Source organism: Onychostruthus taczanowskii, unplaced genomic scaffold (assembly GCF_017590055.1).
Source record: "Onychostruthus taczanowskii isolate IOZ18803 unplaced genomic scaffold, ASM1759005v1 scaffold1, whole genome shotgun sequence".
Taxonomy (NCBI): domain Eukaryota; kingdom Metazoa; phylum Chordata; class Aves; order Passeriformes; family Passeridae; genus Onychostruthus; species Onychostruthus taczanowskii.
The window spans coordinates 8,457,372-8,473,775 of NW_024496525.1; the positions used below are offsets into that span (position 1 = coordinate 8,457,372).

A 16,404-nucleotide genomic window follows, 5' to 3' on the forward strand; every position below is an offset into this window, starting at 1 on the left:
ATTAGTAGACAAATAATGGAAAAAATAATGACTTAAGATAGAAAAAGCAATAGTGAGGACTGCTACTATAGTTCTCTGTCCAAATGGTGCTCCAATATAAATGGACTTAGGATAATTATCAGAAGGAAAAGTCTTGCTTTTATGGCTGAGGGATTTCTTCCAATATATTCATTACCAGAAATTGTCTGGAACTTCCACTGGTCTGCTTTGATACTCAGGATCCTGTTCTGATGTGGAACATTACCAGCATAAGAGTAATCTATATGGGTTAGGAACAAGATCCTTTGTTCTTTTCCATTCTAACAGAGAACTAAATAGTAGAGCAGATGGATGGACAGACAGACCCGTTTTGTTTTGCAATGCATATTATCCTGGCAGCTGGGTTGTGGCTTAGCACAAGATTCATGTGATATGCCAAGAAAGGCAGCCTCAGACACCAGCACCTTTCATGACTTAGATGTTTCAGTCTTAACTAGCTAAGTTTATGAGCCCCTTTATAAAGGGGGAAGGAGCAAGACAATTCTGCTTTAAGATAAAGCACAACCTGGATCTGTCAGACATAGACTGAATACTTGTACAAAAGATCCTTTTCTTCCATCTTGGAATATCTCGACATTTCTTCATGAAGCCCCATTTGTCTGTACCCACCTGTTTTGGTCTCTTGGTTAGATGACAAATTCAAGGTGGGGTATTATTCTGGATCTACTTGATTTGGTCTGCATGGTCTGCCAGGACCTGGTAGATGTTATGGTGATTCAAATAATGAACATTGACTATCCAGGGAAAAACAACACTCCCGGACAACGAGAGCAGGAAGTTGGTCATAAATGTGGTTTTAAGTTCTTTAGAACATATAAAAATAAACTGAAGTTATATCAGGTGATCAAAGCAGCTGTGAAATGTGGACTCATTTGGCATGGAGTCCACATTACTCATGTCAGTGGTTTGATTGCCTCAATCCACTGCACTCGCTCGGCCTTGGAGCTGGCCTGGATGTAATAATGAATGTCATTTTTGGTGATGATTTTGAAAAGGTTGCCTTGCACATTGCCCTTCACTCCTGCAGAGAAAAAAAAAGCCCGACAGATCAGCAGGGTGCACAGAGAAAAATCTTTCTGGCAGATATGAAGCTTCACAGGGAAGAATTTGAATTTCATAAATTAGGGAATAAAATCTTTCCTTTTTATTACAGATAAGACATCTAAAGCTTTTTTGTCTTCTATTTCCCTCTTCAAAACCTCTAGAAGTGTTCAAGGCCAGGTTGGATAGGGCTTTGAGCAAACAGGTTAAGTGGAAGTTGACCCTGTCTGTGGCAGGGGGATTGAAACTAAATGATCTTTGGGGTCCCTTCTAACCCAAACATTTGTTGATTAAGTGATTCTGTGAAAATACAGTATAGACACTCTTGCCACAGATTGTATGAACTACTGTGCACTCTACAACATCTAAAATAGTCTCTGTTTAGATGGAGACTATTACTTGAGTTATACACTGAAAGAATGATGAACCCCTACCATTTTGCACGGCAGATTAGATTTTCTCCTGCCCATAGCTGGGTTGCTCTTAGCAAGGAGCTCTGTCATTCATCATGCGCCCCTGCCCCCAGACCAAAGCTTTTTCAGACCTTCTCTTTAGAAAATTGTTCTGTATTTGATATCTACACATTGTGCTTACTGTCATAAAATAAATTGCTTTAATAGAAGAAACACTTATCTATGAGGCTGAGGCTCTAGACAAATGCCTGAACTAAGCCTATACTCCAGCAGGACTGGTTTTTTTATTGCTGTCTTTATGTCTCCCCTACATTTGGGTTCTAGCAGGTCAGAAAGGAAAAGGCTGAGAGGACACAGAAATGGATGGCATCAGAGGATGCCTCAAGACTTTGAGTTAACCAGAAGAAAACCAGAAGAAAACCAGAAAGTGGTTTCTCTTTGTCTGTTAACTCTGGAATATTAATCAGTCTTAGGACTGTCTCAGAGATCATGTGACTAAGAAAAGCCCATATAAAGAGAACACCCAAGATATGCAGAAATAACACTAAAAAAAAAAAGTCTGCTTTGCTGTGGACAACCCAGCAGTACAGACACTCGTGACATGCCTCTTCCCTTGCTTGCAAAGGGAAATGGAAAGTCAGCCCACCTGCGCATACAAGCAGCCATATATACAAACCCATACCCAAAGACTGTATTGTTACAGAATACATATAAATGTATGAAAGTTCAGAGGCTTGTGCTCACCTGCTGGGACTCCATTGTCCTCCAGAGCTGAGACAAGACAGCCACGAAGAGAGAATCCACCTACTGGCTTGTTATCTTCCTGCAAAGAAAAAGGAAACAAGGCATAGCTGGAAAATGTCACCATTTCCCAGAGCACATGCATCACTTTTATGAAGTTGAAGACATAATGGCAGTTTTTCCAGGCATGAAACATCTATGTCACAAGAGAATCAATTAGAACATGTGGTTAAAGGCATTGCTATATTTGTTCAGTCCCAGATGTTTCTCTGATGTAGCTGGGCACGGTGTAGATCAGTTAAAAGCATAAGGGTAGGCAATCACACTTTAAATGTACATATAGTTTTATCAGTAACAACATACTGAATTATATATATTTATGTAAGTATTTAGATTGCTGTTTTTCACTGAGACTGTATGGGAAAAATCTGGTTCTTTTCCCTAGCTGGCTGGCACTCTTATTTCTTGCCTTCAGGTTCTGCAGTTTCAGCTTATAGCCTTACAAGGATTATTTGCAGTGGAAAAAAAAAAAACCCAAACCCAAAACCATGAAGGAACAGGAAACGAAAAATGAACTGGCTCCATAAGCTCTTTTCACTGGTATGTTGTTTCTATTCTCTTTAAAAGTCACATAAAGCATTTCTATACATGTTCTTGCAATCCTGTTTGGCTTTGTGGTACCCTAAGTATCTGAGTTGCTCCCATTGATTATTATATTAATGAACATAAATTCTACTTTTGATGAGAAAGTTTAAAACTGAGTAGTAGAAATTCCTATAAATACTTTGGCATTAAGAAGACCCTATTCAATGCTGGAATAAGGATGTAAAAAAATCCCAGAACCAGTATGATCCTCAAATGGTGGGATTTGAGCCCAGAGAGGTCATAACCCAGGAAGAAACCCTGCAGGACCATGGTCCCAGACTGTGAGGGTGCAGCAAGAAAGCAATCCCAAGACGACTGCTGCTGCTCAGCTAAGGAAAGGAATCTCACTGCGAAAAAGGACAGAAGATGCAGGGGTATAAAATCCTACAAGGACAACCTCCTAGGGTAAGGCCAGAGAGGTCTAATTCCTGGAAATGGATAGAGGAACCCAGAATGATAGAAACATTTACAACTGAGGTGTATCTTCACTATAATGTTTATATTTCTAAAAGGATTTCTGGGGATGGTAACTTCCCACTCACATACCTTGGTGGGATCATAGTAGTGTAAAAAAGCAGGATCAGCTCTCAAAACAAATTTTCTCACCTTCCAGTTTTTCCTCTTGTGCCCCTGCAAAATGGAAGAATTAAAATCACTACCTCCTGAAATGATCATTTTCCTACAGGCTGTAGGGGAGACGTAAATAAATACCAAAAGAGGGTTTGTTCTCAACAAAGAAAAATAATTCCTAACATCTTGGTAATTCCCATGACCTTCTGCTTATCCTTCTTCTTCATACATTGACAACTCCTTCATCTCTTCCTTGTCTGTGCTGAGAACTAAGAAAGCAGAGTGACAGGAACAAATGTTATATCCCTCATTCCTGCTTTTCATTTCAGATTAAAATCCCATGCTGTGCGCTCCAAGGGGGTTATGTCAGGTCCTTATGCAGCTCTTTACTCTTTCACTGCAGCCCTCCCATTGCTGCCAGGCCTGTGCCAGGCCCTGGGATCATCTCCTCTCCTGGAGCTTTGGTGCTGGAGCTCAGGGCCAGCCCGGGGCTGGGGCTGCTGGGGGCTGGCTGTCCCTGGCTGCTGCTACCCATGGGCAGAAGCTCCTGGGCAGCCCTCATGTCCTGTGCTGATGGGGGCTGCCCTGCCAGCCTGTGGGGATCCCTGCATACCTTCCTGATGCCCTGGCAGCTGGAGGAGGGAGGGCTGGGAAGCATCTGGTGATCCAGTTTGCACAACGCTAAGGGTGGGGCTCGGTACAAGGCTTCAGAGTAAGAGTGTGGCCATGCAGTGCAGGTTGGATTCCTTTTGCAGGCAGCTGTATTATGCTTTGAAAATTATTGACCCTCATCTTGTTCATAGCAAACATTGGAAACTACATTTTGCAGACCAAGGGTCAGATCTTGGAAACAGTTATTGCCAACAGGTACTTGTGCCCAAAAAACATGTTTCACTACCACCAAAGCACCCAAGTGTACATGATGACTGCCCACAGGTAAATGTCCACTTCATACAAAGGTCAAGCTACTCAGCTTTGAAAGTTGTCTGTGGCCAGCAACACATCCTCACTGTTCACATCACCTGGATGGGATAGGTTAAACCAAAGGAACGGTGGCTCTGCTTGGAAGCGAATGTAACACTGTAGTTATAATATTTTATGAAAAATCCTTTGCTAGGATTTTTCCCTCCTGGGAAGTTGGGGAGCTTCAGGAAAGAAATGTAAACAATAACTGTCTGTTGCTGTGGAATGCAACAGGTGCATCTGTGATTGGTGCATGTAGATTGTTTTTACTTGATGACCAATCACAGCCACCTGTGTCGAGGCTGTGAGCAGTCACAAGATTTTGTTATGCATTTCGTTCTTGTTCTTTCTTGCTAGCTTTCTGATGAGTTTTTTCTCTCTATTCTTTTAGTATAGTTTTAATGTAGTATTTTAATATAATATATGTCATAATATAATAAACCAGGCTTCTGAACACGAAGTCAAAGCTCGCGTCTCCACACGTAGGGTGTTTGTCGCAACATAATACGTCTGGTAGAATTTGGAGTTTGTTTGGTACTTCTGCTTCTGATGTTGTTTTGTACCTTTCAGTATATGCTCAATATGTACAGAATATCCAATTAATCCTGCCTCAGAAAGTTCCATAGTTCACTTCTTTATAACTGGATACTCTTAACTGCAAGACCTCAAGTACTGACAGGCAAGTTAGTTCTGCTGGGCACATCTGTCCAGCCGTCATGGTACAAGTCACATTTACTCTCTTAGAAACCCTAAGGGCTGTACTTTTTCTTGTTTCCTGGGGCAGGTTCCAGGATTATGCTTACCTGTTTCACTAAGAATCCTTGCTTCACAATTGTGCCACTTAATTCAGAGATGTTAAAATGGACCTCTTCCTTGGAACTAGTATTTTTCTTACTGCTCTCAGCCTGCAAATAGGGAAAAGACAGTTCCACTTTTCTTTTGAATATAAACAGACTTTAAAGTACAAAGTTCTGCATTTTTACTTTCTATTTTATTTTCCTTAGCTGTTTTTAGCTTATATATAATGAGTAAATTCTACTCCATGGCTCTGCTGCTCAGCCTTGTAGGACCAAAATTCACAGGCAACAAATTACAGTTGTAAATCTGTACATGCTGGGTATAAGTGCTATGGCCTTGAGCTGTAGCACAACTACAGCACTGCCTCCAATGCATGCAGACACAGCACTGCACTCCAGGGACACACCTCTTTTAATGCCTAATTATGTAATTTGTAGATCCCTCCATATCCATGTAACTATTTGGCTCCAGCAAAAGTGCCAGTGTTAGTACTACTAAAAGACTAGAGCTGCTCCTTCTGCATTTACTTTCTCAGCCTGCACATTTGCCCTTGGTTGCATACTGTGCACCTGTACCCAAACCAGGTGTGTGACAAGGGCCAGAGGAGGCGCCTGTGGGGCAGCTGCATCACTCACAAACATGTAGAGCGCAGTGGAGTCATCGAGGAACTTCTCAGAGGGGTCGCTGGAGCGCGTGGCCTCGGTGCTGCGGACTCCCACGGGCCTGATGAAGTTCTCGTCCATCAGCATGGACGCCAAGGTGACGGCCTCGAATCGTGACACAGCAAAGCTGTTGGAGATGAGCCAGTCCACCAGGGCAGAACCTGCAGGAGGAGAGGCAGCTCTCATACCAAGACAGTGTGCTCTTCTGAGGGAAGGCAGATGGTCTCCTGCCACATAGATTTTCACTTGCAGAAGCATTTTGGCACCATCCCCAAGATTGTCAGAGAGGTGCAAAGTTGACCAAAAGTCTGGGGTCCTAAGTATGCTTCCATACATCCAAAGAGCAAGAGAGAAAGGTGTTGGAGAGCTTGGCTGCACTGCCAGGTTCCACTGGGCCAGAGCTTATCCCACTATGAAGGCAGTACAGTAGCTCCCTTGTCCCTGCAATGTGGCATATCAGATGTGAGGTGGCTCTTTGCCTGCCAGACGTACCTGTGAAGGTCTCTTTGTATCTGTTGCCTTGATCCAAATTGCGCGTCAGCTTAATTCCAGTGCTGCTGTCATACATCCTCTCCACTATATTGCTGCAAATGAGAGCACAGCACAACATCAGCAGATGAGAGACAGGCAGAAATAGCTGTATACCTTCTGTCAGTGCCAGGGGTGTCCTCATGATTACCCACGTAAAGATGGGAGGTATTCTAGGCACTCCCCTAGAAGCACTGTCCTAAGTACATTCCAGGAAAACTTTATTCTCCCAATAGCAGCCCTAAACAAGATGCCTCACAAAGTATCTTTCAATTCAGAGCACTGCAAACTGATCTATAGTCAGCCCAATTTACCTGTTCAACACAAATCAAATGAATGTAATTTTTCTGTTTCTTAATCAGTCTCCATTTCCTCTTATTTAAGATGATGCACCCTAAAAATCCTAGTCTGGATTCCAGATATCAGCTTTGAAAACTCAGCAACAGGGCACAAGGCCACCACCTGGTGCTTCCCTGATGTTACATCCTTTGAGGTTACACATGTCCCCAGCGAGATCATTTGCAGCTGACTAGGAAAGTATTCAAGCCAGCAGTGAGGTGCCTGTGCAGAACCCACATACTCCCAAAAGATGATGGTCAGGAAAAAGTGCATTCCCTGACTAAAGTACGTGCAAACCTAGGGCAGCCAGTGCAGGGGTTCATGGCCACACAGGAGCAGATCTGTGCAGAAAGGAGCTTCCCTTGGCCCTCCCCATGCGTCAACTCAGGCACTTTGCAAACTACAGCAATAACAGAAGGAGAAATCATACACACTTACTGGAGGCTGATATTTTCTAGCAGTTTGAAAGAGTTCTTCATTCTGTGAAGTTCTTGTACCTGTACTGGATGACCAGCATGAATAGCTCCAGTGATGTCCAAAGCCCAAGAGTCACGTTCCTCCCTGGAGCAACATTCAAGGAAATAGTCTGTATTGGTTTTTGTCTTTAGTTTGATGAGTAGCTGTGGAGAAAGAAGGACAAAGCAATAACATCATTCAGCTACTTCGATCCTCTTGCATTTTGCTTTTTTTAGCACTGGCCCAAGTGACACAAGTAAGTCTGACAGTGCATCCCACCTGAGCACTTCAGAGCAATTCTTGTTCAGAAGGATGGTGGGCACAAATCTGGGTTGGTTTTGGAGGGGTTTTTTTTGTTTGTTTTTTTGTTTGTTTATTTTTGTTTGCTTGTGGGGTTTTTTTGTTTTGGGGGGGGGGGGGGGGTTTTTTTGTTTTTTTTTTTTTTTCTTTTTTTTTTTTTTTTTGTGGGGTTTTTTTTTTTTGGGGGGGGGGGGGGGGTGTTTTTTGTGCTTTTTTTGGCTCTTCTATCCCCCTCAAGTCCCTGGGTTTTCAGTTATAAACATGGTTTACATGCATGGAGCCCCTGGAGAAGAGAGCAGACCACACAGATACCCACACAGAGGAAATCTGCATTGCTGCTACCCATGGGAGAGCAGAAAAATGCAGGAGGAATGTTTTCTTCCAGAGTCCTCTTGCTGAAAACTTTCTACAGCTGCAATATCTCATTGGTGAAGGAAAAAGGAGTCTGATCTGGCTGCCTGGGAGCACCCCATGGATACCCAGGCTTTAAGGCAACTACTGCAGGTGATATTTCCCTTTTTCCCCACCGTCTTAAGGTTCTGTTGGGTCGTGCATGTCCTCTCTCCACACACTGTTGGGCCGATGCACTTACATTTTTTTCTCCTCACTGTGTGTACAGGAGTGGGGTTGCTTTTTTGTTAACAGCTGACTCACTTTGGGCACAGGGAAGAGACACAATGAGGGATTCAGTGCTTGTCCTGGTTACACTGCTAGTGGCAACTTGCTTTTGGCTGGGCCTAATTCTGGAAGCACCCCAGTGGTATGGTTGCAGTAATCAAAGAAGCCAGGAGGAGAGGAAAAGAGAGGAAGAAGTTATAAAATGAGTGGCATAGAGAAGAGATACATTTTTCCAGTCATACCGGTCTGTTCTCGTATTCCAGGCATGGACAAGTAATAGTGCAGCCATCCAAAAGGATCCTGCCCTTTGGAGAAGGCTCCTTCTTGCCTCCTTCAATTTTGTAATAGAGCAGCTTATCCTGAAGCAGAACGAACCATCTCACTTTCCAGTTACGAACAACATGTCCCTGGAGGGGGAGAAGTCCACATAGCTGATTGTAACACAAGCATGGAGAAATGGCCATATTTTCTTCTTGCCTTCTTGTATGAAAAGAAGCACAAGACATCATTGTGAGTCCTGTTCTCCCTGAAATACTCATTTTAAGTAACAAAATAGCACAGCTCCATCACTATAAAATCATAGAGGAGTAGAAAAGTGCTGTGCTCTTTCTTCAAGAACTTTGCTGGCACAAATTGTTTCTTGTAAAAGCTCACATAAACTATCCCAAAGAGCTGATGTAGGTGCACACCTGTCTGCTGACAGGACAGGCTAAATCCAAAATGTGTGAGGGCTCTTGGCAACCAGCTCCTCCTCTCCAGTGACCCTGGGAGGTGTCTTTTTCGTTTTGATGTGGCTCTAGGTGCCAAGTGTTTTTGCAAGAGTTTTGCTGGGTGAACTGGCTTTTCCTTACATCCCACCCTTATTGCTGAGTTTTGCTGGGTGAACTGGCTTTTCCTTACATCCCACCCTTATTGCTAACAAGAAGTTAATTTCAATCCCACCTGTCTCCAACTTCCTGGGCCAAAACATTCCCTGTGCTACTGTTTCCTGTAAAGGAAATATGCTTTTTGATGACAAAAAACTGAATGAAAGCTGCTGTTGAATGCTTCATGGATTATACAATACAGACAAATCCTCCTATTTTTCCTCTGTAAACAGCCCCCAGCTCTCTTTAGTCTGGTTGAAGGACAGCAAAGCCAGTGAGGGCTGGCACTGGCAGGCTTAGTCCTGTCTGATGGTGTCTGGTCCAGCTTTGCCGTGCAAGAAGCTGACTTGTGTTTCTACAGGGGATGGAGCGTTACAGCCAGCAGGCAAAGCAGGGGGGAAAAGACGCTCTGACACCTGGGATAGGGTGGGCATGGCTAGAAGAAAGAAACATGTAAGGTCCAGTTGTGGCATGAATCAAAGCTCATTAGCTCTCTGTAAATAAAGGGGAAACCCAGCAATCTCCAGGTAAAGGTGGAGTAACAAGTCTCTAAAATCCAGGGCACTGTAGATCCAATGTTTTCTAGTCCATACTAAATACAATTTCTCTATCTCAGGTTTGTTCTCTCCTTCCCTTTGCATTCCTCAGGGCTTTTTTCACCTGTTGTAGTTACTTGGCTATTTTTCCTTTATGTTCTTTGCTATGGCTCTATTCTTTCCTTCTGGAAAATGTTCTTTTTTCTCAGGAGGTCGCCTTACCTTTTTAAATTTATCTTTACCTAATTCCATACATTAATTTTATATTTATAATGCATTATAAATATACACAATTCTGCCATTTATAATGCATTTAGATAATCTCCTTTCTTCTGTTCTCTTCTTATGAAAGCTCTGTTTTCATTACCTGATCCCATCCTTTTCTCCTTTTTTCTCTGTGGATCCCTGGTTCCCTTGTCCCTCAGTTGTCCTCTTTGTGGTCTCCCTCCTGTCAAGCTGTGTGTTTGGGTGATGTTGTACCAGCAGTCACAACTCCGCGTGCTGCCAATAACCTACTCCTCTCACTCGGCGCAAGGCTTCCCATTTCAATTCAGGAGTCACTGAAGAGCCAAAAAGTACAGCTGTAGCCCAGAGAGGAGACTGGCAGCTGGGACTGCTCTGCCCTTGCTGCAGAAGGCAGGATGGAGAACAGCCCCTTTTCCACACAGAACTTCATTTGGCCAGTGTCTGGCTGGCCAAGTGGCCAGGAGCCCTGCCAGGAAAACTCCTGACCAGGATTACCTTCATGTTAGCACCAGAAACACTGCCACGTACTGCACAGAAGCATTTCCCTAGGCGTGGCAAAGCTTTGAACAAACCTCTCGATCACATTTTTTCCTATGAAATCAAGGACCATATTAATCATTGAGACAGGTTCTTGGTACTAAAAGCAGTTTATGCCCCTTGCTAAATTGCCTCCTTGTGTTCCAGCAATGATTGACTTGATTCTACAGGGAGAAGTATTGGGAAGGTTGAAATCTTTCAGCTCTTTTCACCACATTTTGCCTAGAATTTTCTAACAGCACTGCTTGAGGAGAATAGAAAAAAAGTTATTTCAAAAGCATTTTTAAGTTTGCATTGCTTTGATCCCCTTCAAAAAGGGGACCAAAACAGGCGTCGTTATTCCATTCTCTCATATGAAATGGGAAACCCTGCACAGACATGTCACTGAAGAAGGCACAAGCCATCCTGACCGACCCAAACCTTCTCCTGTCTCTCCACCCTGCCATGGTGGCCCCTGCTGCCGTGGGAGTGCTCCCTGCAGAGGGGCGTGCGAGGTGCAGCCGTGTTGGCTTTCCAGCACCTGAGTAATCCCGATGGCTAATTCACATTCCCCCGCAGAAATGCCAGCACAGGGCAGCCTGCGGGTGGGCAGTGGACAGCTGCAGCTCACGCAGCTCCCCCGGGAGGCACCTGCACAAACCCGGAGGAGCTCCTTTCCCAGGAGCAGGCAGCAGCCGCTCCGACCCAGCGCCCCGCCGTGAGCCCGGGCTGCTCCGCTCCCTGCTCAGGAGCTGCTTCCATGCGGGAGCAGAGCCGCTCGGAGGGGAAGCCCAGCACTCACCCGTTTGACGAGGAAGCCCTCCTTCAGCACTCCAGCTTCTTCCTCCATCGTGGCCGGCAGAGAACAGAGCAGAGCCCCCGCCGAGAATCGCCTGAGCCCTGGCAGCCTGTCCCTCTGCACATGATTTGCTTAAGAAAGCTCATTTTTCTTTGCTCCCCTCCTCCAATGTGACGCGCTCTCCCTCCCCTGTTTTTTTTTTCCCCTCCCTCCTTACCTGTGAGACATTAGTTAAACAGCGAGCTGGCTCTGATGCGTTACCTGCCCTCGGGGAAGTAAAACAAAGGGATGTCTAAAAAGGATCTTGAAAGAATTTCACAGAATTTAGTAAAGCAAAAACCCACCACCGAGCGAGCCGGCCAATATAAGCAGCTAGAGAATGACAAATCAGGTATTGCATGGGAGGGGGAAGCAGAATTTTAAAACCACATTCCTCAAAACTTCAGAGTAAATAACTACCACCGAAAATTTCTCATCAAACAAACTCATCTCTCAGGAGTTCTACAGATCAGCACAACTCGTAACATATAGGATATTATGCTTACAAGGAGACTTTTACAAATCTTATAGTAACTTTTTGCTAAAAAATTGTTTTCCCAAAGAAGATCCAAAGCACTTGAGTCCACTCTACTTTCAGTGACCCCTTGGTATATAACCAAGATCCTCAACCTAATATCCTAAATCTCTACATAAGCGGGCTTTTAGTAAAGCAGCCTGATCCTTGAACACTGCAGTGACCTCTTGTACCTTCTGAATGCCTCGAAACAGAGTGCCTTTTGTGTCCAAAGACAATCTTAGATGTTTATTGTATTTTTGAAGACTTTAGCCACCATGACAAATCTGTTTAATATGAAGTAGTATTTCAGAGTGTTGCTGTTCAGATATAACAGCCTTTGCTGTACTGTCAGCATTCCATGACTCTCACTAAACTTAAGGTGATGAATGTGGGTAGAGCTATGGGCTGTGATAAGAAATACAAGGTGGAGTATAGCAAATAAACAAAAGCACTCGTTGCTATGTAAGGAGTCCAGAGGTCAGTAAGACTAAGTGACTCCAATATCAAGGGGCAACTTTCATGCACAAAGGAAAAGGAACAAACAAATAATTTCTTTATACATTTTTATAACTTTTAGCTAGGAATAGCAATACACTGAAGAACTGAAACCAACATTGTGCTGGAGAGAACCCAGGGAAGAGTCCTGCAGAGGCCATAAGAATACAATGGGTGACTAAACACTGCAGGAAGTTAGAAAAGTTGATTCTGTATAAAGAGAAAACATGCTGGCTGTGATTTCAAAAGCAGAAGTTACCTATATAGCTCCTACTGTACATCTTTTGCCTCTTGGAAAAAGGCAGGCAGCTATCAGGAAACAGGCTCAGTAAGTCAAATCCCAGTATGTTTGTTCTTCAGTCCACCTAAAGTACAGTAACAGAACACTTAGGAAAGTACTTTGTGCTGATTGAAAAAATAATATTAATCTCTGAATATATATAGTAAATAAAAGCTGTATTCAGAAACAGAATCTTGGGAAAAAAAAACCCTGATAAAGCCAGCAGGAAAAAAAAAATCACCTCACCATATTTTATACATCAGAATTACACTGGAGGAAAAAAAAAAAAAAAAAAAAAAAGAAAACTAGAGTCCAGGTTCACAAGAGACATTACTGCTGCATGTATTTCCTGGACATGCACTCTTTATATAACCAGCTTCAAGAATACCGTGTTCCACAGTTTGGTATTTGAGGTTTGACTTCACATTGTTCAGCTTGTTACTGCAGGCAATTTATTCAAGGTGCTATTTCATGCTAGGGAGGACAGGTAGAAGCTTGCAGGGGGCTCTCGCTCAGACAGTGATCTCAGAATTGCTCCATAAGCAGTCCTCACTGAAGATCTGACAAGCTCCTTTTCTCCAGCATGCAGACCACCCACAACCCTGCAGACAGATCTTGGCAAAATTAACATTAGCAACAAAGAATTCTATTGTCAAACTGCTGGTGAAAGGTAAAGCAAACCTTGCTTCAGCTGGTCATTAAATAACAGGTTTTGTGTCAACTACTTCTTATATAGAGCCTTCACTTCCTTCAATACCTCGACTCAAAAGTATTTCTTCAATACTTTGGATATTTATGATAGACACACCCCTTCCTCCCTGTCTCATTCGGTAGTTAATCAAGGTTGAAAAACTGCCCCTGTATTGCTCCCTGGGGCTGAGTAAACACAGATCTTTCAGGGTCAGGTAGCATAAAATGAGTCAGTAGATCTGAGCTGTCGTATTCATGCATGGACTGGGAATGCAGGTTCTGGCATTGAACCCTTCCAGTGGAAAAGGACATGCTTTGATCTGTATAAACTTAGGGAGCTCTACATCACATCTCCTGTGGGCCTTGAAACTCACTGAAGAGGAGTACCCATTTCCTCAGATCCATTTTAGAGTGCCTTCCACATCAGTGTAGTATTGTAAAAAAAAAAAAAAAAGAACAGTTGAGGGCTTAACATTTTCTTGCCTTTGAAGTGACTCCCAAATACTTTATATGCTATAGAATTTGGAATGGGACGGCCAGAAAGAGCCGCCTTCAAGACCATCAGGCACACAGGGGAGGGAGGAGCAGCCTCCACAGGTCTGAGTGCAGGCTGTGCTGCTTCAGCTGGCAGACCCTGCTGGCACCTCCCACTCAGTCCTTCAAGAAGTCTCACACAGCTGATTCAGGGAACTTGCCCAAAGGAAAACCCTGTCCCATGCTCTGCCATGCCCAGCGTGTATCATCATGTCACACACAGCACTGGGGCGTTACAGACACCAGTTTTCAAAGCAGCTTCTTATGACTTTGCCCTCCAGTGCAGCACTCCCAAATTAGTTCCTTTAGTGGATAAGGGATAAATATGATGAAAACAAACCACATCAAAATAAAGCATGATGAAACATTTCTAGATAGAAGTGAAAGACAACAAACATTCAATAGTATTTTGACATAACAGCAATTTTAAAATTAACTGTAGAAAGGTGGAAGTATTTGGAAACAGTTGTTTCATTGTCTACACTCTTAAAAATCAAAGTGCAGATTCTGTTATGAAGAGCAACACTGCACCTAAAGAGAAAACTTACGAGCCAAAATCAGAGAAAAACCAGCAAGGATTTGTCACTGTATTAAAAACCAGACAAACCACAAGAGCAGGGCACCCCTTTTTTAGAAACCACTATTTTCCCTCATTAGAAACAGTATACTGGGCTGTGTGTTGAGCCAGTATACCCCTGCTTGGGTTGGATTTTTGCATTAAGTCTGTACCAGATATAAGTAAAACTGTTTCTAAGCTGTCAATCTTAGAAAATCAATTTGGGGTAGGAAAGTCAAACTGAGATCCTTACAATGAACACATCAGGCCGAGCCCTGTCCACAGGTATTCCTGCCCCTTTTCCCTTCCACTGACTATGTTAAGTGCAAGTGGAGATGTTTGCCTTGTGATTACAATTGTGCAAACAGCACAGTAGCTAATAAACAGCAGGAATGTGCAGCCCATATTTAGAAATTCAACAGAGACAGTCACAAAACCCCCTTATTTTAAGCTCTTGGTAAGCAAATGCAGTTCCATGAAAGGACAAAGAGCCAGGTTGAGACACAAGGCATCAGCTCAGCAGCTCCTAAAGATCTTTTAAGTGGTGGACCACAAGAAGACCCCAGTACTCCCTCACAAACAGGCCTCCAAAACATGCATCTTATACCTCCTCCTTCCCGCTTCTGCAATGCATGAGAAGGATCCACCAGGTTGTCTCGTGTCTTTTATTTATTCTTGGTTGAAATATGCTCAAGAGAACAAATTGGGAGAACCTGGGGTTTTTTTCTGCCAGGATTGGATTCCAAGAGACTGGAATGCATTTATCTGAACCTGCTTTGGTATCAACCTCCCCATCTTGGTCATTTTTTTCAGGCACCCAAGAACCGACTCAAGACTTACCCACCAGCACATTCCAGCTCTAATTAAAAAATGTTCTGGCAGCTACTGTAGAAATTTAACAAACTTCTAAGTTACTGACAGAAACAATGCTCACCAGTTAACACACCAAAACAGCTCTCACAGATTATACTAATTATAATCCCTTCATTGCATTCCTTCCTTCCTTGGAGCATGCATGGCTCACTTATCAGTTCTTTTTCCTTTACAGAATTATTATGGCATGGAGATCACATGGTGAGAGAGTTTTAAAATACTTTGTTCTATACTCCAAGTACCCACCTATTGTGTTTAACAGAAGTCAAATCACTATTTTAGTGAATGGGCACAGCTGGAAGGCTGTCACACACAGCTGCTGAAAAGACAATTTGAGATAACGATTTAAAATATATTTTTCTTCATTTTGCAAATTTGCAAATTCAAATATTTTCCAACAATCTGTAAAGACTGAAAGTTATTTACCTTTTTTGGCTTTGCTTTACTATCACAGCTGGGTACACATGAACTTCTCTGACACCCCAGCATGGACGAGCAACACGTTGCAATACGTATGCCCTTTTAGAATGCCTTTTGTGGCAACATCACGTAGCAAGTAAATAGTTTGTACCATGGCAATAATAAGAATGACTAGTGAAGGCTGAAAGCCTCATTCTTCATGCATTTTCCCTCTAGCGTAACAAAGTATTAAGAAAAAAAAAATGGGCAGTATTAGACATGACAGTAACAAAAAAAAAAAATCCCAAACCAACACACTTAGAAATCTAGCAAGCTGGAACGGTTACTTAAAAAGCACAACTCTCCCCACAATTCCCCCTGAAAGGAAAACAGGAATTTAATTTTTAACTCAAATTTAGAAAACACATCTTGTTTCTCTTCTTCAGAGGAAGATAAACAGGTTTTTTTTAGAGTGAGTATCTCAGTTCAGTGTAAATAGGATACAGGGCAGGCAGAATTGAAGGTCATGTTGCAGTGAGCTCACAGACAGTGGCCATCCATTTTGAACTATGTAAGTTCATTAATGCTCCTGCTATATTCACCCATCAGAGCAAAGTGCAACTATGAGTAGTTTTTCATTTATTAGCTATGTTTATTGGAATGAAAACAAGCCATGTTCAAAGTTTCCAAGTTCTCGGTCCCTAAAGGCAGATGCTAAACAAAGGAAATGCTAATTTACACAAGTCTGCATCAACAAACTTGCAAGGAAAACATTAACGTAAAATATTTTGTTCCACTCATTCTCAGCTTGATTTAAAGCAAACAAAAGAAAGCCCTTTCAGTGTTAAAGAGGAGTCACCTATTAATCATATTGTTCCAGGTTTCATGTTCACACCACTCTAGGCCATGTGACAAAAGAGGAGGAAAAAACCCAAAACCTTGGAG

General features: G+C 42.9%; 1 protein-coding gene across 2 annotated transcripts; it reads right to left on the reverse strand.

Annotated features, from left to right (window-relative positions):
* Window positions 1–536: 536 nt before the first annotated feature.
* On the reverse strand, window positions 537–11,199 carry PLEK2 (pleckstrin 2). Of its 2 annotated transcripts, XM_041399315.1 has the most exons (10): window positions 11,080–11,199; window positions 8,356–8,520; window positions 7,178–7,359; window positions 6,365–6,456; window positions 5,846–6,033; window positions 5,216–5,317; window positions 3,426–3,509; window positions 2,238–2,316; window positions 902–1,060; window positions 537–829 (listed from the first exon to the last, which is right to left on the reverse strand). In XM_041399315.1, the coding sequence occupies exons 1-9, from the start codon at window positions 11,125–11,127 to the stop codon at window positions 933–935; spliced, it is 1,068 nt and encodes a 355-aa protein (XP_041255249.1). In that variant the 5' UTR covers window positions 11,128–11,199; the 3' UTR covers window positions 537–829; window positions 902–932. The 2 variants fall into 2 exon arrangements, with proteins under 2 accessions (XP_041255249.1, XP_041255239.1); XM_041399305.1 differs by having other exon boundaries at window positions 537–1,060; window positions 11,080–11,169.
* Between the last annotated feature and the right edge of the window lie 5,205 nt (window positions 11,200–16,404).

Bases quoted from the DNA above. Each gene is read 5' to 3' on its own strand.
- PLEK2 (XM_041399315.1), bottom strand. From the start codon at position 11,127: ATGGAGGAAGAAGCTGGAGTGCTGAAGGAGGGCTTCCTCGTCAAACGG. The intron at 6,034-6,364 runs GTACGTCTGGCA...CTCCTCCTGCAG, and splicing joins ATACAAAGAGACCTTCACAG to GTTCTGCCCTGGTGGACTGG. The intron at 5,318-5,845 runs GTGAGTGATGCA...CCCTATTTGCAG, and splicing joins CCACTGCGCTCTACATGTTT to GCTGAGAGCAGTAAGAAAAA.